General features: G+C 47.0%; 1 protein-coding gene across 1 annotated transcript in view; it reads left to right on the top strand.

The window, feature by feature from the left end:
• Positions 1–23337, top strand: part of WDR60 (WD repeat domain 60) — a 373459-nt gene that overhangs the window by 181491 nt on the left and 168631 nt on the right. The window contains exons 12-14 of the mRNA XM_029588515.1: positions 12106–12217; positions 19189–19283; positions 20333–20462. Coding sequence (XP_029444375.1) covers positions 12106–12217; positions 19189–19283; positions 20333–20462 — 337 coding nt within the window. The remainder of the gene's footprint in view (positions 1–12105; positions 12218–19188; positions 19284–20332; positions 20463–23337) is intronic.

The raw sequence follows: 23337 nt of genomic DNA on the forward strand, positions 1-23337 counted from the left end.
ATATGGTAGATTGGCAGCTGTTGTGGAAGAAATATTTTAGTTCTCCTTAGAGGTTAGACCTGGTACTGCTTTAGATATCAACTAAACAAACATTCCGAGGACCCCACACTATCAATCATGCTATAATTACACAATGTTGGGTTCCATATTAGGTGCTACAAGCCAAGAAAGAGATCTAGGTGTCATAGTGGATAACACATTGAAATCATCAGTTCAGTGTGCTGCGGCAATCAAAAAAGCAAATAGAATGTTGGGAATTATTAGAAAGGGAATGGTGAATAAAACGGAAAATGTCATAATGCCTCTGTATCGCTCCATGGTGAGACCGCACCTTGAATACTGTGTACAATTCTGGTCGCCGCATCTCAAAAAAGATATTATTGCGATGGAGAAGGTACACAGAAGGACGACCAAAATAATAAGGGGAATGGAACAGCTCCCCTATGAGGAAAGGCTAAAGAGGTTAGGACTTTTCAGCTTGGAGAAAAGACGGCTGAGGGGGGATATGATAGAGATGTTTAAAATCATGAGAGGTCTAGAACGGGTAGATGTGAATCGGTTATTTACTCTTTCGGATAGTAGAAAGACTAGGGGGCACTACATGAAGTTAGCATGGGGCACATTTAAAACTAATCTGAGAAAGTTCTTTTTTACTCAGCGCACAATTAAACTCTGGAATTTGTTGCCAGAGGATGTGGTTAGTGCAGTTATTATAGCTGTGTTTAAAAAAGGATTGGATAAGTTCTTGGAGGAGAAGTCCATTACCTGCTATTAAGTTCACTTACGGGTGGATTTTAAAAGCCCTGCTCGCATAAATCCGCCCGGATTTATGCGAGCAGGGCCTTGCGCGCCGGCGCGCCTATTTTCCATAGGCCGCCGGCGTGCGCAGAGCCCCCGGGACGCGCGTAGGTCCCGGGGTTTTTGGAAGGGGGCGTGTCGGGGGCGGGACCCGATGACGCGGCGTTTCGGGGGCGGGACCGGGGGCATGGTTTCGGCCTGGGGCGTTTTGGGGGCGTGGCTGCGCCCTCCGGAACCGCCCCCGGGTCGAGTCTCGGCGCGCCAGCAGCCCGCTGGCACGCGTGGATTTACGTCTCCCTCCGCTGCCCCTGCTGCAGCTGGAGCTGCAGCAGGGGCAGCATTCACAGCCCTGGTGGGGGGTGGGGGGAGGAGTCATGGACATTAAGAGCTGCACCTGTTGGGACAGATTCAGAGCCTATGATACAAGATTCCAGAAGGAGCTCTGAGCATGGCTCACAGTTGCTGGATCATTACTGCAGTGACTTGACGAAGAGGAGTGGGAGGGTGGATCTAATAGCACTGGTTCCAACTGAGCTGGAAAAAAAAGAGAATGGAGGAAATACCAGGTCAAAAAAATCCCCTCTGTAAATGAGTTTACCCGTTCTAGACCTCTTATGATTTTCTGTCATTCCCCTTTCTCACCCTCCATAGCCAATCCCTTTCCAGCTGACAAATCCTCAAATCTCTCCTTCATCTGATCCCTCTTTTCAAACAGCCCCTTCTCCAAACAGTCCCCTGGCCAGGGTTAGCAGCCCTGAGCCAAAAGTGGATGACATATGGTTGCAAGAGAGAGTAGGTTAATGACAAGGGCAGCATTTTGCTCTTGGGGTGGGTTCAGTGTTGAGTGAAGAGATAGGAGCATTGGCAATCTCCACCAGCACAGGCAGCTTTCTCCTCCCCCCATGGCTTGTCCCAAGCCTGATGGTGATCTGTAAGTGGCATCAGCATTAGTAATACAAGTCAGCACAGACCCTGCAGCAGCCCCAATCTCAGCTCATGCAGGGCTTCCTGTTACCACAGAAAATCATACAAGTGTGGGACTACTGTGAGTGTGCTACTGAGTAGGCAAGGTTTTCTTGCCACGGGCGCACGCCCTCAAGCTGATCGATCAGGTCCGGAATCTGATTGCGCTACCTTCTCCTACAGCCTGGGATTATCTCCAAGTCCTGGGATCCATGGCTTCTACCATCGACCTTGTCCCCTGGGCCTTTGCTCATATGCATCCATTGCAGAAAGCTTTGCTGACCCGTTGGCAGCCAGTGTCGGAGCAGTTCCATGTAGTCCTTCCGTTCTTGGATTCTACTGCCGACGAATTACAGTGGTGGCTGTCTCTTCCTCATCTTCTGCAAGGGATGCCTCTTCAAGCTCCACAGTGGACGATAGTGCCCACGGACGCCAGGCTGTTGGGCTGGGGCGGTCTGCCTTTCTCAGTCCACCCAGGGAACATGGTCGCAGACTTGGTCACGCTGGCACATCAATCGACTGGAAACTTTGGCGGTCTGCCTGGCTCTTCAGGAGTTCCTTCCCCTGGTCCGCGGCAAGGCGGTACGAGTCCTGTCCGACAACTCCACCACAGTCGCCTACATCAATCGCTAAGGGGGCACTCACAGTCCCTTGGTAGCCTTAGAAGCCAGCCGTCTCCTCGCTTAGGTGGAGCGTCACCTACAGTGCCTTGCGGCCTCTCACATCGCAGGCAAAGACAATGTTCAAGCCGACTTCCTCAGCTGGCAGTCGCTCGATCCGGGAGAGTTGGAACTCTCGGACGCGGTCATGGCTCTGATAGTGGACAGGTGGGGTCCCCCTCACCTCCATCTCATGGCGACTCTGCGCAATGCCAAGGCCAATCAGTTCTTCAGCCGCTGGAGGGAGCACGGCGCAGAGGGCGTGGATGCTCTGGCTCTGCCTTGGCCAGCGGACGTCCTTCTGTACGTGTTTCTCCCGTGGCCTCTGGTGGGGAAATTCCTCAGGAGAATCGAGCTCCACCGGGGTCTGGTGATTCTCGTCGCTCCCGAGTGGCCGCGAAGGCCGTGGTTTGCGGATCTCATCAATCTAGTGGTGGATGGGCCCCTGCGCCTCGGTCATCTTCCTCGCCTCCTCCGGCAGGGTCCTGTATTTTTCGACCAGGCCGATCGCTTCTGTCTAGTGGCCTGGCTTTTGAACGGATTCGCCTGAGGCTCAAAGGTTATAGGGAGGAGGTCATCTCTACTCTACTGCGAGCCCGGAAGCAGTCGACTTCTCTGGCCTATGTGCGCATCTTGAAGGTTTTTGAGTCCACGTGTATGGAGGCGGGTGTCCTGGCGCGCTCCGCCTCGATCCCTTTGGTTCTTTTCTTTCTTCAGAAGGGTTTCTCTAAGGGCCTCTCCTTCAGTTCTCTACGCGTTCAAGTCTCTGCGCTCGGCTCTCTCCTGGGTCGGGTGGACGGTCATGCCTTAGCGGCTCACCCGGACGTGATTCGTTTCCTGTGGGGCGGAGGGGGGGCGTCGTTTCCTCCGCCCCCCCTCTCGGGCCACGTGTCCCGAGACACGTGTGGGCGGAGGGGGGGACACGTGTCTCGAGCCACGTGTCCCCCCCTCCGCCCCTCCTGTGGGGCGGAGGGGGGGACACGTGGCCCGAGAGGGGGGGCGTCGTTTCCTCCGCCCCCCCTCTCGGGCCACGTGTCCGTCGTGGAGTCTCAACCTGGTCCTTCGTGCTCTCTGTGTGGCTCCCTTTGAGCCTCTTCGCCACGCTACGCTCAAGGATCTTACTCTCAAAGCTGTCTTTCTGGTCTCTATTTTCTCTGCTCGCCGCATTTCCGAGCTTCAGGCGCTGTCCTGTCGGGAGCCCTTCTTGCGTTTCTCGGATTCCGGGGTTTCTCTCAGGATGGTTCCTTCCTTCTTGCCTAAGGTTGTCTCCGCGTTTCATGTCAACCAGTCGGTCGAACTCCCAGCGTTCTCTCCGGAGGAAATTGTGGGTACGGCTGGTGGCGACCTCCGTCGGCTAGATGTAAAACGAGTCTTGCTTCGCTACCTCCAGGTCACCAATGACTTCCGGGTATCGGACCATCTCTTTGTCCTTTGGAGTGGTCCCAACCGGGGTAAACAGGCTTCTAAGACCACGATTGCGCGGTGGTTGAAGGAAGCCATTTCCTCTGCGTATCTTTGTCAAGGTCGTCCGCTTCCTGAGGGTCTGAAGGCCCATTCTCTGCGTTCTCAGGCTACTTCTTGGGCGGAGAGTCAATCTGTCTCCCCACAGGAGATTTGCAGGGCCGCCACTTGGACGTCTCTGCACACTTTTGCTCGGCACTACCATCTGGATGTACACGCTCCGGTGTTCGGTTCCTTTGGGCGGCAAGTGCTTCGAGTGGGACTGTCTCGGTCCCACCCAGTTTAGGGAAGCTTTGGTACATCCCACTGTCTGGACTGATCCGGGTACGTACAGGAAAGGAAAATTAGTTCTTACCTGTTAATTTTCGTTCCTGTAGTACCACGGATCAATCCAGACGCCCTTCCCTGTGTGTCTTCTGTCCTCTCGAAGCTTATTTTCTTGCAGGTCTGCAGATTTTCCTAGTTTTTCTTTATGCAAGATTACTGAGCAATTACACTGGAAGCCTCGGTCGTTTTCTTATACCAAGTCGATGCAAGAGCGTATAGGTATGCTATGTTTTTCTACATTATTCTATATTTGCTCCATTGAGCTTTATAGTTACTTGCTTGATCCTATTCTTGGGTTTCTTGTTTTATGCTTTGACAAACATTATACTGAAGGGTTAGAGGATATGCTCTGTCCTGATATAGGGCATCCTTCAAGTTTTAGTCTGTCTCCACCTGCTGGAGAGGAGGCTCAACCCACTGTCTGGACTGATCCATGGTACTACAGGAACGAAAATTAACAGTAAGAACTAATTTTCCTTTTTTCACCAACGATGTCGCCCAGTATGATGGTCATTTAAAACATTAAAAAGAAGATACATTTGAGGTGTGATTTTAAATTTTTAAAATGTCATACTCTGTTTCAATAATGATTGTTAGGGCTGCCTGAATGAACAGGAATGAGGTTAATATGAAATATTAGAAATCTTAGTGGAAACATAGGGAACCATGCATCCAGATCTGTCTGGCAGGCTGGGATGATAGAATTAAATAGCAGCTGGTCTGTTTGGCAGACTGCAAGTATAGTAATAACTAGAGGGTCCATATTCAGTGACTTTTAGCTGGATAATTTGTGACTTATCTGGTTAAGTGCTGACTTTTGAATATTTTGGACAGTTATCTGGCTAACATTTAGCCAGCTATCTGATTATCCAGCTAAAATTTAGCTGGATAGCATAAAGGCGTTTCTGGACAGGGTTAGGTTAGCTGGATAAATTATTTAGCAAACGTTAATATTTAGAGTTAGTCGGATAACATATCCGACTAACTCTATTGTGCTGCATAGCAGTCCTAAAGTTAGCAGGTAAACTTATTCAGCTATCTTTGATAGCCAGCCATATTCATAGTGTAACTACATTTCTGAATATTCCTCTAGAATTAGCCGGATAAGTTTACCTGGCTAATTTTGCAATCCAGCCAGTGACTAAATATTACCCCCTATAAGTCCTAGCAGAAACACAGGCAATCACATAACCAAGTGCTTCTGGCAGGCTACTCAGGATATTTGAGCAATAGCCACATAGGTATTTGTAGTTATTTAGATTATTACAAAGCTATCTGGTTAGACATGAGATGGAAGGGATGCTAGGTGTGAATTAAGTGGGTGAGCTTTAATGCTTATCTGCCCAAGATTCTAGATTACAAATGAGGATGACAACAAAAAATGTTATGGATCAGGAGGGAGATTTTTGAAGTGGCAACTGGGATATATTCTTGAAGTGTGAGCAGGAGTAACTGGGTGGCCTTGATGGGCTGGTTGGTCTTTTTCCACTGTCAGTAACTATGTTACTTTTTCTTTGCATTGTTTTAATTATATGGATAGAGATTATTTTTTTATGATGTATTTTACGCAAACTGCATTTGTTTCATGTTAAATGTCTGTCCATTCATGTCTTAAGTTAAATCCAAGACCAAATACTTTAAATGTACTGGAAATTCTCTATATTGTCACTCTTCATCAAAAACTCACTGACAACCCAATGTGGATCAAAAAGGACATCTGCGTCAGTGGAAAACTCCAATGATCTTGCATGTCAGCTATTACTACAAAGGCAAAAGAGGCAAATTTTAATGTGCTGTGAATCATGGATTAATGTATGTGAACCCTCACTGTAAACCATAACATTATGCTGCTTCAGTACAAGAACTATAAGGTATACCACTGTATCTCACAGTTTATGCCTGAGGTTGTACTTCCCAAAATGTAAAAATCCAGTATTGTTAACATTTGAGTTCCATCTCTAGGTCTGAACCATGCAAATGAGGAGAAGCCTGATCAAGAATGTTTTGGTGCATATCCTAAAATGTGTGCTTATGAGAAACAAAATAATCTACCATAGGTGCGTGTAATTTGCCAGTATGTATACAACTATGTATACATACTATGTATGCCAGTATGTATACAACTTTCCCATCTATACCCCTCCACCCCACCCTGTGTATATAGCTCCCTCATTACACCCCCCCTCCCCCCCCCTCATTTTTTAACTATTGCCTCGGGCTCCCAGTTAGAGCCCTTTCTAACTCTTGTTTTTGCTGTTTATCCACGCCCACCTCCCCGTTCTATGTATTTTCTACCTGCTGTTATAATGTAAACCGATATGATGTGTATTTTAATGTCGGTATAGAAAATCTGTTAAATAAATAAATAAACTACATAAGAACATAAGAAATTGCCATGCTGGGTCAGACCAAGGATCCATCAAGTCCAGCATCCTGTTTCCAACAGAGGCCAAACCAGGCCACAAGAACCTGGCAATTATCCAAACACTAAGAAGATACCAAGCTACTGATGCAATTAATAGCAGTGGCTATTCCCTAAGTAAACTTGATTAATAGCCGTTAATGGACTTCTCCTCCAAGAACTTATCCAAACCTTTTTTTAACCCAGCTATACTAACTGCACTAACCACATCCTCTAGCAACAAATTCCAGAGCTTTATTGTGTGTTGAGTGAAAAAGAATTTTCTCCAATTAGTCTTAAAAGTGCTACTTGCTAACTTCATGGAATGCCTCCTAGTCCTTCTCTTATTTTAAAGTGTAAATAACAGAGTCACATCTACTCGTTCAAGACCTCTCATGATCTTAAAGACCTCTATCATATCCCCCCTCAGCCATCTCGTCTCAAAGCTGAACAGTCCAAACCTCTTCAGCCTTTCCTCATAGGGGAGCTGTTCCATCCCCTTTATCATTTTGGTTGCCCTTCTCTGTACCTTCTCCATCGCAACTATATCTTTTTTGAGATGCGGCGACCAGAATTGTTCACAGTATTCATAGAGCGATATAGAGGCATTATGTCATTTTCTGTTTTATTAACCATTCCTTTCCTAATAATTCCTAACATTCTGTTTGGTTTTTTGACTGCTGCAGCACACTGAGCTGACGATTTTAAAGTATTATTCACTATGATGCCTAGATCTTTTTCCTGGGTGGTAGCTCCTAATACGGATCCTAACATTGTGTAACTAGAGCAAGGGTTATTTTTCCCTATATGCAACACCTTGCACTTGTCCACATTAAATTTCATCTGCCATTTGGATGCCCAATCTTCCAGTCTTGCAAGGTCCTCCTGTAATGTATCACAGTCCGCTTGTGATTTAACTACTCTGAATAATTTTGATCATCCGCAAAGTTATGTAAATCTTATCTTATCACATGGTGTTTTGTCCATCCCACATAAATCTTAGGCATGGACACTTGATCACATAAACCACAATTTCCTAGCGTGTAGCAGATGGTCTCAGGACCAATGGGTATAGTGTACTCCTGATAGCAGTTGGAGACGGAGTCAGATTTCAATCTGACGTCAGCACTACATATACCCCTGCAGGAAGCTCTGCTCTTCAGTATTTCTCCGTCTCCTTAGCAGTTTGGGACTCTACACATTCTTGCACAGCGTTAGATGAAATCCAAACCAAAGAAAGAAAATCTTACCTCTACAAGACGAGCCCTGCTCTCCTGCGGTAATACCTAAGGGTCCCTCCCCCAGTTGAGAATTCCTGAGGTGATTTCCGAGGTCCCTCAAAGGTAAGCCTCGGTCCGGTAGCCAGTTCCCGGCGTGGACTTAGCCCCCAGGAACAGGAGTGCCTGAGAGGCAGCAGTTGCAATACCGAGCGTGGCGATAAAGGTATTCCCCTCTCCCCCCGCAGCCGGAGACCGCCCAGCACGAGACCGGGAAGCGCCGAGACAAGGAAATGGTAGAAAACTTTATTTAAGTTTCCGGTCTCCGAGGCTCGGTGAGCCGCACAGATCACCATCCGGTGTCTGTCTCATCAGGTTGAGCAGCCCCGTCCAGGCTAGGCCCCGATCCGGCGTGAGGGTCCTTCCACGTGGAGACCCTCCGGGGGGGGGGGGGGGGCGCCATCTTGCCCGCGTGGTCATTGGCACCATTTCCCCCCCTTGATCGCTGACTTGTCTGCACAACTGAGCTGTGCGCAGTGGCGAGCCGGGCGCACAAACTACTTGTGTGCACAGTGGCGCACACTGTCCCCCCCCTTCCTTCCAACGGCGGTTTCTCGTTTCCATCTAAACCAAACCATCTCGCTCCCATCTCCAGACGAGCATAAGGAATTGGAAGACTCATGCCTTCTTCGCCATCTGAACGTCGGCAGACTCCTAGTCCAATACCTGGAAAGATCGGAATCCATATGAAAGTCTGACCACCTATTTGTACTTCACAGTGGGAAGAAACAAGGGGACGCGGCCTCGTGGGCAACCATAGCCCGCTGGATCAAAGAAGTAATCAAGGAGGCCTACGTAGAGGTAGGGAAGCCTCCACCTCTACAAGTCAAGGCCCATTCCACAAGGGCCCAGGCAGTGTCCTGGGCAGAAACCAAGATGCTGTCACTCGCCGAGATCTGTCAGGTGGCGATGTGGTCCTCCATTCACACCTTCTCGAGGTTTTACCGCCTGGATGTGCAGGCCTGGGAGGACACAGCATTCTCAAGGGCAGTACTAAGTGGGCCATGGGCAGCCTCCCACCTGTTTTGGGAGTAGCTTTTGTAGTTCCCATTGGTCCTGAGTCCATCTGTTACACGCTAGGAAATGGAGAAATTACTTATCTGATAATTTTGTTTTCCTTAGTGTAGACGGATGGACTCAGCATCCCGCCCACGGCTGCCCTAAAATACGGAAACCTCGGGGGACAATCACAATCCCCGAGAACAAGACAAGCACGAGTAAGCCAGACTTTACCCCTAGTTAAGACACCCATAGTTGCCGGGTGTTGGCGTTTCCTGGTTGAGTGCACCGGCGGTCTCCAGCTAGAAATCACGTCAACCAGTTTAAGTTAATCAAGTTATTCAAACACACATATATCCACAATTGCTTTTCGAGGAGAATACTGAAGAGGAGAGCTTCCTGCATGAGTATATGTAGTGCTGACGTCAGATTGAAATCTGACTCTGTCTCCAACTGCTATCAGGAGTACACTATACCCATTGGTCCTGAGTCCATCTGTCTACACTAAGGAAAACGAAATTATCAGGTAAGTAATTTCTCCAATTTGTAGAAACAATTTATATTGCTTTTAAGATTGTCCCTGTAGAGGGATGTGTCCAAGTAGGATCAGTATCTACCAAATCATAAAAAGAACATGATCTACATTTTTGATGTCTGTGAATAGGTTCCATTAATAACTGGACTGGTGATAATGCTGATCTTACCAGATGTTCAGCCCCTAGAAAAGGTAATTATAGGCTGTTGATGAAACACCTCGTGTAGACAAAATATGCCTGTACTTACCTATAGCTGTAGCAACAGCTGCAGCTCTATCTGTGTATCTTAAAATATGTACTAATTGATATTTCTAATTGATTGTTGTTACTCTAAAAATAAATTGTGATTAGAATAAAGCGCTCAAAGGTATGCTTGCTCAATAACATCTAAAGGATACCCTCGATTAAAAAAATCCCTGAACTAGATCTTTGGCTTGTAGTCAACATAAACAGAGCTAACAACACGTATTTGAATGGTACGTGCAATTTCTCCTACCTTATTGATGGTTATTGTTATTAGCTTTGTTTACTGATTTGTCTCTTTTGTAATGTATTATTTACAGAGAAAAGCAAATCTTTACTGGTTTTGCCTGTCCCTCCCGATGCAGCCCCTGGTGAAATATGGCCTGTGTTGGGGGACTAAACTAATGTCATTATTGATGTAATCTCTCCAATATCATTGACGAACCTATATTTATTTTTTATTTATTTATTTGTATATTTTTATATACCGAAGTATTGGTGTTGGCCTTCACTCCGGTTTACATTTATAATAACGATATACATTAAAATTCAGAGGAGCAACTATAACAGTGATTAACATTAGAACTTCGGGGTAACAAAAGAACAACAGTTATTATAGAATGACAAAGGTGGCAACTTGAATTACAATGTTAGTATGAGGGCATTAGGTAGAGTTATAGGATAATCAATAGGAATAGTTGGGAGTGCTTATACAGAGTTAGGGTTGATTGATGGGTATAGTCATGAGTGCTTGTACTGTGAGGGAGGAGGGTTATGGTGATAGGTAAGGGAGAGGACAGGGGATAGTGTATGACTGGTGGGTACTGTCCTTTAATTAGTTTAGCCTATCCCATCTTTGTTGGCTTGTTTGAAGAGCCACGTTTTAAGCAGTTTTTTTGAACATTTTGGTATTGCTTTGAAGTCTTAGACTGACTGGTAGGGTGTTCCAGAGATGCGGAACATTATTGATTGCTTTAAAGATTTTCTACAACTTTGTGTTCATTAAATTTGACTTTTCCACAATAAGTGTTGTGGATTTCTGGATTTGAGAAGAGCCAGATCTTTTCTGTTGATATCTCAATTGTTCCATACTTCCCATATGGCTTGACATTCTTCTGTTCTCAGATTAAAAATCCTTTTTGCCAGAAGAATTCTCAATAGCGCTGAGTTCCTTTAAAATTAGTTGTTGAAAAGTCATGAAGTGTAGATCTATAGGATTCAACAAGGTCCAATTAGATTTTGTTTAACCCACTGAACATGTGTGCTTGTGTTGAAGCAGCATAATGCTATGCTTTACATTGAGGGTTCACATAATGAATATCAGTCCATGACATTAAAAAGTTCATTAAGACGATTCACAGAACGTTAAAAATCAGCCCCTTTTTTTCTCTGTAGTAACGGTTGACATGTGAAAGATCATTGGAGTTTTACCTCCAATGCAGATGTCCTTTTCAAAATGTGAATCTATATCGGGTTATCAGTGCAGATGGAGTTTTGGTGAAGATGAATAATATGGAGGATTTCCAGTGCACATAAAATATTTGGTCTTGGATTCAACTTATGACATGAGAAGGCATATATTAAGACGACAAATCATTATGAGATGTTATTTTATTTGCATCTTTTTCAAAATTACATATAATAATCTGTCCAGAGTACACATTATTAGAATTTAGGAGTGTTGGATTCAGCTAGTAAATCTAACTTTCTAAAAATTCTATCATCTGCAATGGGCTTAATTTGTGTGCTTTAAACTGAAGGGCATAGAAGTTTAGATATGCAAAAAAAGGAGCTGAACTGGAGACTTTTCTGGCATGGGTATTTTATTTAGCTGGTTAGTGTGTATTTTCAGTGATAACTAGGTAAATTTACTTGCACAACTTTGACCACACAAATAGCAGGCCTAAATCCAACTGCTTATATGTTGAGCTGTTAGATTTACCGGATATTCAGCTAGTTCATTTGAGCTGAATAACCAGGTAAAATTAGCTGGATTGATTGACTCAGAATAACCAGGTAAAATTTTGTCCATAAGGCATTATTCCCATCACAGCATATGTAGCCTACCTTAATAAATAAAAACAGAGGCCGATATTTAGCGCTACTTAGCCAGATAAATAGGGACTTATCCGGCTAAGCTGGCTAAGTATTTACCGGCTAAGTAGATAGGTGGATATCTTAGAGGTGGACAGTGGGTGATTAAAGGTGGGGCAACTTTTTTGGTTATCTTAACCAGATAAGTACCTATATTCAGCCATGCTGCTGAATATCCCTTCTAAATTAGCCAGATAAGTTATATCAGATAACCAAATATCTTTGAATATTGGGCCCAAGGTTTTTATTTTAACTTTAAAAATATTAAACTTAAAAAAAATATTCTGCTAGTAACGGACAGGAATTCTGATTCCTCTTGGCTGATGACTGCTATCTCACTCATGCAGGCTTATGTTCAGTGCAATGAAGATCGTGTAGATAGAGATCTTCAAACAGATGAAATAGAGACTGTAGAAAAATGGACTCAGCACCCAGGAGAGAGTGCCTTGATATCTGGAGGTGAGATTTTTAAATCCCATTGATTTATAGGGCTCTTAAGATGTTGCTCAGTACTTGCTAACCTGCCAATCATAAAAATGCTTCACAAAAATGCAGCCAGTTTTGTCTTTTTGTACTTTGGAGATGATTTGTACCTTTCAGCTTAACATGGATGCTTTGGATAGAGACTTATCTTTTTGAAATGGTTTCATCAGCTGGTCTGATGAACCAATTTTGTCTTTTTCCAGCAACTAAATCTACTTTGCAGGTGATACATACCATCTCACAAAGCATGAATGCTACACTCTTTGTGGTCTCAACCCAGATTTAGTTACACATTTTGCTTTTCCTAGTTTTATGGTGTTATATCAAATCATTTATTTAAAATTACCTGAATGTAATCCGCTTTGAAGTGGCTGAAAGGCGGTATATACATCAAATACATACATTCCTGAACATACCCAGATGAGTCCAGGCAAGTGGGTTTTATTCATCCCTACCAGCAGATGGAGGTAGAGAACAAAACTTTGGGCACTGCCACATACACGAGAGTGCCACCTATAGTCCCTCAGTATTTCTCTACCTCCAGCAGATAGTAGAGGTGCTAACCCTGCAGGCTCCTGAAGAAGGGTCGCCCCTCGGTTGGAGCCGGGGGAACAGGGGGTTGGATGCCCCTGGCCAGCTTTAGCCCGCAGCCCCGGGACCACTGATAGCCAGTGGTCTGTTTTCCTTGGTGGGACCGAAGCCCCTCCACTGAACAGGAGCAGGGAAGTACCTTTAATTTTTTACTTTTTGGGGGTTTTGCTTTCCTATGTGCCTGCACCTTTAAGAATTTTGTAAAAAAAAAAAAAAAAAAAAGAAACCGGCAGCTGTCTGCTTTGCTTCAGCAGCAGCTAGCAGGCAGGCCGTGCTGTCGAGCAGGCAGTCACCTTGGCGGGATCGTCGGGGCAGGCCTCACTTAGTGGGCGGATCAGGTGAGTTTTTGGGAGGTAGGTGGTCCCGGTCGGGATAAATTTCCTCTGGTGGAGGCTGACTACATTCCCGATTGGGCTGCGTGATTTTCTGCCACAGCAGCGGCCTGGTTTGCACGCTGGTAGGAAATTCTTGGGGCAGTGCGCCCTCTTCAGTGTGTTTCAGCTCCCGAGTGGTGCGCCTCTCCCCCCTGCATTCCGGACTGTGTGGCAACGCGGTCGGAGAGAGAATAGCTTGTTTTTGCCTTTATTTTTTTTATTTCTGAGGTAAATGACAGACAAGGCAGCTCAGGGAGGCCTGCTGGTGCCTGCCTGACTGATCTCCTCCTCTGCACAGAGTGTGCTGGGGGGGGGGGGGAGGGAGGCTCAGAGAAGCTGGCAAAGCCACGGAGCCATTCACGGTCCGCAGCGGTGGCGCTTGGGGTGCAGGAGGGAGTGGCTATGGCCGCGGAGGCTGAGGCAGAGCCAGATAGGGGGGTTGCTCCCCAGGGTTCCGGGGGGTCCCCGTTGCTCCTGTCGCCCATGGTTTGACCGAGGGAGAAAGGCCCGGATGTCTTGGGCTCTAGCAGCCCCAAACGCCCTTCGGGGACCCCAGGGGGAAGGAGGGTTCTCCCAATTTTGTACTTTTGCTGCACGAGGCCTTCCTGGCTAGGCAGGCAGGTAAGTGCGGTGTCACGGAAAACCCGATGGTCTTGGGGAAGTGGGGGAAGGTTCCCCCTAAAGATGAGGCGGACCCGCGAATCCCACCTCCCAAGAGACGTCTGGCGTGCTTGGAATCAACCTCAGAAGACTTGGATGAGTCTAAGGAGGAGGATGAGGTTTCCTCGGACAACGATCGGGATGGGGACCCGATTGGAGGCCCTCCCCTGGACCCAGTAGATTCTAAAATGGAACAGGGGACGTCGGAGGGTCCGGAGGCTGAAGGAGATTATCCGCGGGTGATCTGTCTTTTCAAAAGAAAGGAGCTTCATCCGCTCATACCTCAGGGGGATTAAGCTCACCCTGGAGGATTCAGATGCTGAGGGGGTAATCCGGTTCTGGATGGCCTATGAAGACCCCCCAGCGCGTTCCTAATTCCGAAGAAAATCCAGAAGTTGATCAACCAAGAGTGGGATTCCCCCGACTCAGGTCTGCGAGTGGACAGGGCGATGTCCAAGCTTTATCCTCTTCTGCAGGATCATTTGGATGTTTTCAAGGTCCTGAAGGTGGATGCGGCAGTTTTGGCAGTCACTAAGAAGACCACTATCCTGGTTGCTGGTGCTTCCGCCCTGAAGGATGTTCAGGATCAAAAGTTGGAAGTGCATCTCAAACGCGCTTTTGTGGTCCTGGGGCTCGGCCTGCAAGCGGCAGTCTGTGCAAGCCTGATGCAGAGGGCCTGTTTGTGTTGGATCCAGAAGCCACAGGAGCAGTCGGCCTCCGGGACTCTTTCCCCAGTCCAGGCGGCCTGCCTGGAGGCGGGGATTGCTTATGGCGCAGATGCCTTGTATAGCCTAGTGAAAACTGCGGCCCGCGCTATGGTGTTGGTAGTGGCGGCCAGATGACACTTGTGGCTATGTAACTGGTCAACAGACTTGTCATCAAAATTGCAGCTGTGTAATCTGCCCTTTCAGGGGAAGCTGCTGTTTGGTGAGGATCTCGATCGTCTGATGAAGTCTCTGGGAGAGACGAAGGGCAATAGGCTGCCAGAGGATCGAAAGTCTGGCCGGAAACCTTTCTCCTCTTGGCCTCGCTTTCGGGAGTCAAGGCATTTTCGTCCACCGAGATCCTCAGGGGCCTCGGCCCCAAGATAGTCCTCGCACCGGCAGCAGTTCTTTCGAGGGTCTGGAAGGGCATCTAGAGGCGGAGCCACCTAGGGAGTGGGTGGCAATAAGTCTTCACAATGAGATCCGGCAGGTCCACTCCTCGTTGCTGGTAATCGGGGGCAGGCTGGCCCGGTTTTACGGGGAGTGGACCAAGATAACCTCCGACCGGTGGGTCGTGAGCGTGGTGAGAGACAGCTACGCCTTAGAATTTTCTCGCCCTCTATGGTTGGTGTTTCTGGAGTCGCATTGTCTTTCCCAAAGCAAGTGGGCAGCGGTCCAGGAAACGCTTCAGCGTTTGTTAAGTCTGGAGGCGATGGTGCCGGAACCAATTTCCGAACAGGGGCAAGGCAGATATTCCATCTACTTCGTGGTGCCCAAGAAGGAAGGCACGTTTCGACCTATCTTGGACCTGAAGAAAGTCAACCAGAGTTTGAAGGTGCCACATTTTCGGATGGAGAAGTTGCGCACCGTAATTGCGGCGGTACGGGGAGGAGAGTTTTTGGCGTCTCTGGATCTCACCGAGGCTTATCTTCATATCTCCATCCGTCAAGAGCACCAGAAATTTCTCAGATTCATGGTTCTGGGACAGCATTATCATTTTCAAGCGCTTCCTTTCGGACTGGCCACCACTCCCCGGACCTTTACAAAGGTAATGGTAGTAGTGGCGGCGGCTCTACGATGGAGGAATTTCTGGTGTACCCATACTTGGACGACTGGCTGATCCGGGTGAAGTCACTAGAGGAGTGTGTGTGGTCCATGAACCGAGTTTGGTCACTCCTGGAATCTCTGGGCTAGGTCATCAATGTGCAGAAGAGTCATCTGAGCCCCTCACGGTCCCTCAAGTACTTGGGAGCCTGTTTCGACACCCAGCGGAGCAGAGTGTTTCTTACAGACGACAGCGTGAACAAGATTCAGGGGCAGATAGCGTGTCTGCTTCGTCTACGGGTGCCGAAGGGCTGGGATTATTTACAGGTCCTGGGCTTGATGGCATCCACGTTGGAACTGGTGCCCTTGGTGTTTGCCCACTTGAGGCCTTAGCAGAGAGCATTGTTGTCCCATTGGAGTCCTCTGTCGCAACAATATTTTCTGCCCCTGCCTTTAAAGGAACCGGCCAGGTCCAGTCTAGCCTATTGGATGGCGCGGAGCAATCTGGAGAAGGAAATGCCTCATGAGGTCCCGGATTGGGTGGTGGTCACCACGGATGCCAGTCTTTGGGTCTGGGGGGTGGTTTGTCTGGGCAAGCCTGCTCAGGGCCTTTGGTCGACGTTGGAGCAGGCATGGTCCATCAATTGCCCGGAGACGAGAGTGGTATGCAGAGCTCTGGAGCAGTTTCTACCCTTGGTCCGCAATCGGATGTGCGAGTTTTCTCGGATAACTCGACCACGGTAGCTTACATCAACCACCAGGGGGGAACCAAGAGTCCTTTGGTAGCGCAGGAGGGCTCAGCTGCTGTTCGAGTGGACAGAGCTTCATCTCGAGGGAATCGCTGCCTCCCACGTTGCAGGAGTCGACAACGTCCAACGGATTACCTCAGCCAGCAACAGTTGGATCCGGGGGAGTGGGAATTCTCTCAGGGGGCCTGGGAGCTTCTCTGCGAGCAGTGGGGGACCCCGCAGTTCGATCTCATGGCAACGAGTCTCAATACCAAGACGCAAAGGTTCTTCAGCTGCCAGTGGGAGTCCGGGGTGGTGGGGCTTGATGCCCTGGTATGTCTGTGGCCAACCAGAGTCCTCCTTTATGTCTTCCCTCCGTGGCTGCTGATAGCAAAGTTGCTCAGGCGAGTAGAGGGCCAGCGGGGTAAGTGATAATGGTGGCTCCAGAGTGGCCTCGTCGCCTGTGGTTCGTGGATCTGGTGCATCTAGCAGAGGACAGTCCGCTGCGCCTGACCCTTCTACCGGATCTCCTTCATCAGGGTCCTATTTTTTCCAATCGGAAGGATCGCTTCTGTCTAGCGGCCTGGCTTTTGAGAGGAGACGTTTGCGTGTGAGAGGGTATTTGGAACCCGTGATTGCCACGCTTCTTCAAGTGCGACGCCCTTCTACCTCGTTAGTCTATTCCAGGGTATGGAAGGTGTTTGAGACCTGGTGTGGACAATAGGGCTTGGACCCGCTTCAGGTTTCGGTGTCCCATGTTTTGTCCTTTCTGCAGGTGGGTTTATCCACGGGATTAGCCCATATTTCCCTTTGAGTACAGGTTTCTGCTTTGGGCTGTCTCAGAGGAAGAGTACAGGGGAAGGCTTTGGCTTCCCATCCAGATGTGTTGCGATTTCTACGGGGAGTCAAACATCTCCGTCCACCCCTGCGTCGCATTTGTCCGAAATGGAATCTCAATCTCGTGTTGAGGGCCCTTTGTGAGGAGCCTTTTGAACCTCTGAACCGGACGTCTTTGAAGATTCTTACTCTGAAGACGGTTTTTTTGGTAGCTATCTGTTCGGCTAGAAGGATTTCGGAATTGCAGGCGCTTTTGTGTCGTGATCTGTTCCTCCAGATATCTTCAGATAAGGTGTCTTTGTTAACGGTACCTTTGTTTCTTCCTAAAGTGGTGTTGGTTTTTCATGTGAACCAATCAGTGGAGTTGCCCGGGTTTCTGGATTGGGCTCGGGATCCCTCGATGGGGCACGAGTTTCATCTTTTGGATGTAAGACGGGTGGTTTTGCGTTACTTAAAAGTCACTAATGCTTTCTGTCGATCTGATCATTTGTTTGTCCTTTTCGGGGGAGCAAAGAAAGGAGAAAAGGCGTCTAAGGCTTCTTTGTCTCGTTGTTTGAAAGAGACAATTTCTGCAGCTTATGTCTCCAAAGGAAGAGCGGTTCCAGTGGGACTTAGAGCGCATTTGACTCGGGCTCAGGCGATGTCTTGGACTGAGTGTCAGCTGGTGTCTCCACAGGAGATCTGTAGAGCCGCATTACCGATTGGATCTGCGGGCTCCAGAGACGGCCCCTTTTGGGGGGAGTGTTCTTCAAGCGGGTCTTTCGGGTTCCTGCTCAGTATAGGAGGGCTTTGGTACATCCCGCTTGTCTGGACTGATCTGGATATGTTCAGGAAAAGAAAATTGGTTCTTACCTGCTAATTTTCATTCCTGTAATACCACAGATCAGTCCAGAGGCCCGCCCTGAGGATCTTTGCCGAAAGACTGCTGTATTTGTTTGCGTAAGCAGAGTTGCCATATTTGGCTACATTTTCAGTTTTTGGCTGTTATAGATTAGGTTTCCAGTTGGTCAGGGGTATCCATGTTGGGAGCCTCGTTCGCTCTTTAATTTTTACTTATCTTGACTTGGGTATCGATTAATGCTGAGGGACTGCAGGTGGCACTCTCATATATGTGGCAGTGCCCAAAGTTTTGTTCTCTACCTCCATCTGCTGGTAGGGATGAATAAAACCCGCTTGTCTGGACTGATTTGTGGTATTACAGGAACAAAAATTAGCAGGTAAGAACCAATTTTCCTTTTTCTTTGTGTCTCTTAATGTCCCTACTCCTCTCCAGATTCTGGGGTGTACTTGCTGGCACTAGAGCTGAGTAGGTGGCTCTTCGCAGTAGTCATCTCCCCTCCCTCTCTCCCTGGGACTCCTCAGTACACTCAGGCTCAGCTGGTCATAGGAATTTTGGTTTTGCCTTTATGTAGCAGTGCTGTTTTAAAATTGTATACATAAAAGGGTAACTTTCAAAGCTATTGACATGCAGAAAAAACTGTTTTGTGAGCATAAATTGCTTGATAGAAAATTTGCTCGTCTTTGCATATAAAAAGTATGCACATAACTCTTTTGTGCACACAAAAAAAAGAAGTATTCTGGGAGAGTGGTTTGGATTTACTTGCAAACTTTTGATTTTAAAGAATATGTACTTAAATCCACAATCATAATTTATGTCATGTTAGGAGCAGGTGTAACTTTGTGTGGTGGAGTTTATACATGTACTTTCTGTGGATTTTCAAAGGTAAAATATGCATGTATGTTCACTTTGAAAATTTGTGGAAACTCGCGTGTAAAGCATACTCACAGACTTCCTATCTTTGGAAATTAGCTGCCCTAGATTCTGTATCACCCAGTTTTCTAAGCAGTAATTTCTTGTACTGCTAAATACTGTAAGGTATTGTCTTGTCTGGAAGGATCTTGGGTTTATGTTGAAGCCAGAATCAAGATGTGTTCTCTTACTTTATGCATGTGAGGCACAGGAGGTTTTGGCAGATGATTCCTCTGACATACTGTATGTCTTCTTACAGGACCCAGTAACAGTAAAGATCCGTCTCTGGATGCTGCATCCATACCTAAAGTTGATTCCCAAAAACTGGCAAACTTCCTTCGTTCTGCTTGTCAGGTATATTTTTGTCCTAAACAGAAATACATTTACTTGAGAATACACAGTTTGAGCTGCAATAATATCTCTGTTATATTCAATAGATTATCATTAATATGTAAATAAATCTGATGATTTCTGTGTCTGATTTGATTTTTTTTTCTTTTCCCCTTTTTCATTCTCCCATCTTCAAGCCCCATGTCAGACTGCATGGCAATTCTGGGGAACTTTTGCTAGCATAAGGGCTGGAGGACACCTCCTCCAAATCAAGTCCTCAGTATTGTTCTTTGGCCAACAGGGGACTCTGTAGTGGCAGTAACCTTCTTCCTTCCCTCCCTGAGCCTGATATGCACCACCTTCACAGTGCACCCAGTTCTGATCAAACCTAGTAAACTGGAGATCCAAACATGAATCTCCCATGCCGTAGTAATGGGACAATTGTTAAGATCAAGTGTAGTATCTGTTCATCAGTACTTAGCCTTTGGCTAAGATCAAATGTCGTGTTAAACAGAGGGTCTGAGCTATGGATTGAGCACAATTCTTTCTTGGTCTTTTGGCTGAAACTGAATACTTGAATATGGGGAGTTAACACCCTACCATCTCATCCCATTGGGGACAGGATAATATAATGATCATTGCTCAAACAAGAAGATTAACCTTGCTCAAAACAAAACAAAAAAAAGCTGGGAACATGGGTCAGCTTTATGAGGACATGTGCTGCATTCTAGTCTAATAAAGAAAGTTCTCAAAAACATAAAACAAATAGGGTGGAACAGCAAAAAGCAATATGGAAAAATCAAAGAATGGTTGAAAAACCTGAAGATTGCAGAATTTGCAATATTGCACTTGTGCTTTTCCAGCACCCCTGGCTATCTACCTTTGTGCAGGTCTCCTGTTCTAACTGGCTCTCGAGTTTGATTGGGACTCAAACTTGTGTCTTCCTGGTGTCCAGTACTCTGTGCTAACAGTTACACCACTGGGAAGTTCCTGTGCATTATTGAAATGGCTCAAATTAATAATATTGCCAGCTAAACATGCAAAATATTCATGTTATTGCTTCTCTTTGAAAGGTGGTTGCAGTTTTGCTTGAAGAAGATCGAGCAGAGAAGCAGTCTATTCAGAATTTTAACTCTCAGGAAACTAACCTGTCCATCAGTAGTGGCTGTTTCCAGCTGAACACAAATCTACCCTTCCTTCATGGTAACTTGGTTTTTTTTGTGTATTTCCTTTTGGATTACTGAAACACCCTTGCTGTATAAGGTACACCTTGTATAAGTAGGTAATCACAACAAAAACAACAAAAAATGATGAACCTCCAAATACAGCTTAGTGTTTCTATCAGTGCTAAATATTGCAAAGAATGAAAACTAAGGGATGATGTATTAACTTACAGGAGTCTCTATGAGAACTCTTAAATGACCCACTATTGCGAGATATTTTTCTCGCTGCCCTGGGTCATTTACCTGTTATGCAAATTGCATTAACAGTTTTTTGCTGTAAAGTGTAATGCAAAATCATAGACTTTATCACAAAACATTTAACTGCTCCTTCCTTTACTATAGCTAAGTTTTGTGCAAAAATATGTTTTTGTGCATACAGTATTTAAGTTGATTTGTATGATTTTTCTCTGAAAACAAGCAGGATGGCAATCCTCATATATGGGTGACATCATCAGATGGAGCCTGGTCTGGAATTTTGATCTCAAAGATTCTAGTGCTTTCAAACATGTTCTACTGAGCAATTGCAGCTGTATTTATCACCTGCCCCCTAGGCAGAGCCCCCCAGTCTCTTTTTTCCTGCGGAACCAAGTGGTGCAGGAGCTGTGTGGTCACAGTATTCAGCTTTGCTCTCTCTTTACAGTTTTTATTGTGATTTTTTTCTGGAACTTCAGCTGTTTTCTTTTACCTTATGGTAGTTTTCTTTTTCTCTTTCTTGCAGCATGGCGGGCCTTAGTCACTGGGCAGCCTGGTAGAGTCTAATTTTATTCCTTAGTAAATAAATACTATGCCTGCAGTTTAGTTTCTGTGTTCTTTACTTGCTCTGTCTCTTTTTGTGCCTTTGTCTGGTGCTGGCAGGACTAACAGAAGTCAGTGAGGGCCACTGAGCCTGGGGATTCGCCAGAGTTCTACCCAGGCAGGAGTTCATGTTGACTTGCCTGTCGATCGTCATCAATGTTGGCTTGGACATTGAAGGGACTGAGGACCTGTGTGGGTTGGGGGAGGGGGAGAGCTCATCCTCCCCACATTCTATGGAACTAGTTTCCACAAGCAGGAGCCCTGAATGGTTAAGCCTCTCCTTCTGTTTGCAGGGATGGCAGTGCAGTCTCCTTGTGAGAGAAGGTGCCATGTCTGGTATCGGTTGCCCATGCATATCAGACCGCATGTCAGGACCGCATCAGAAACCAGGACTGCCATTAGCGCCATGGTCTTCCTTGACATCAGCAAGGTGCCTTTGGCGCCCTTGATGCCATCGAAATGCATGGCTACCCTCAACAGCATAAGGGCCATCGCCTATAGGCATGTACGCTGTCAATCTCCCTGGCTGCGGGTGAGAACCCTTCCACGCTGTAAGTGTCGTGGGCACAATTGTGTGCCATAGATGCCATTGAATACCATGGGTTCTAGATGCACCTGAGGAGCGGTCATCAACCCAAGCGTCATCGTGTGCCTTGGGCCTCTGTGCTGCAGAGTAGTGGCATTGACTTCAAATGTCATTGAGTGGCTTAGACTGATGCGTTGGAGTCAGAATTGTGTTGGGTGCCAGGACTGCCACTGAGTATAGAGTACTATAGTCACCCTTGATGCCATTGATGCTGCCCTTGATGGCATGGACGCCCTCAATGCCTTTGAGATACATAGCTGCCTTTGATGCCATCAAGGTGCCATCGAGTGTCATGAAGGCCTTTGGGTGTGTTGGCAGTGATGACATTCGTGGCCACTCTCAATGATGTTGAGTACCATCGCCATCAGGGGGCCATTGAGCATGTTGGTTGCTCTTGAGGCTGTCAACTATAGGGTTGCTGGGGTCCTGAGAGCCCTCAAGTGCCATGGAAGCCCTTGAGTGACAGAGCCTCTGCCTTCAAGCATCAAAGTCTCTAGTGCCACAAACCCTCAACATTTTTTTTGTCCTATGCTGTTAGCGAGTCATTGGTGCCTTTGGGCGCTGTAGACACCATGGTCATCCATGGATGCTACCGAGCTGTTGACGTCCTCAGGTGCATGGGATACCATTGATGGTGTTGTGTGTCGAACATGTCAAGGGCCTGCGATGCTGTTCAGTGCTGTCGAAGTCTTGGACATGGCGTCATTTGGTGCCTTAGGTGCGATCCATCAGCGCTGTTGTCACTATGGGTGATGTCACCACTGTGGGCACCAGTGGAAGTGGTTGAATGTCACTGGATACCACTGCAGAGCACCATTGGCACTATAGGTAACCATGGGCTTCCCTGATGCTGTTACATAATGGAAAGAGTGGAGAGCCATTCATGACACCATTATAAGGGCTACGATCAGTCATGTGGAGTGTTATCAGGTACTGTGGGTTCCATGGGAGCGATGCCGCAGAAAGCCATCCACTACCATGAACTGCCATAGTCAGAACTCAGTCGCACTCAGGACTGTATTGTCACACTGACTCCATTAGAAGTTAGGGCAACAGTGTCAGGTAAAGCGGGGGTTGTCTACTCCTCCAACACGTTGGCTGGCGGCATTCTCTCTGTCAGGGCGCTGTGCACAAATGTACCCAGAGATAGTGGGCCACCATTGTTGCATCAAGCTATCATCTTCCTTGTCTGTTTCACACTTTAGGGTGCTATGGGACATTAGTGAGGAGGGTGCCATCACACACTCTTTGATTGCATTTTGACAGTGCACAACTGCTGACTTTAACAGGTGGTATTTGGTCCTTGCTGTGCTGTGGGATTCTACCCTCAAGGGGTATGTGTATGCACGCCGCCGTTTGCAGAACGGGGTACCGCTGCATAAGTACTGGTCATCGCACTTTTAAAGTAGAGGGCACTATTCGTCCAGTGCCCTGTATGGTTGTATGTGTTTCCCATTCTGAGCCACAGCCACAA

Source organism: Rhinatrema bivittatum, chromosome 2, assembly GCF_901001135.1.
Source record: "Rhinatrema bivittatum chromosome 2, aRhiBiv1.1, whole genome shotgun sequence".
NCBI classification, from domain to species: Eukaryota; Metazoa; Chordata; class Amphibia; order Gymnophiona; family Rhinatrematidae; genus Rhinatrema; species Rhinatrema bivittatum.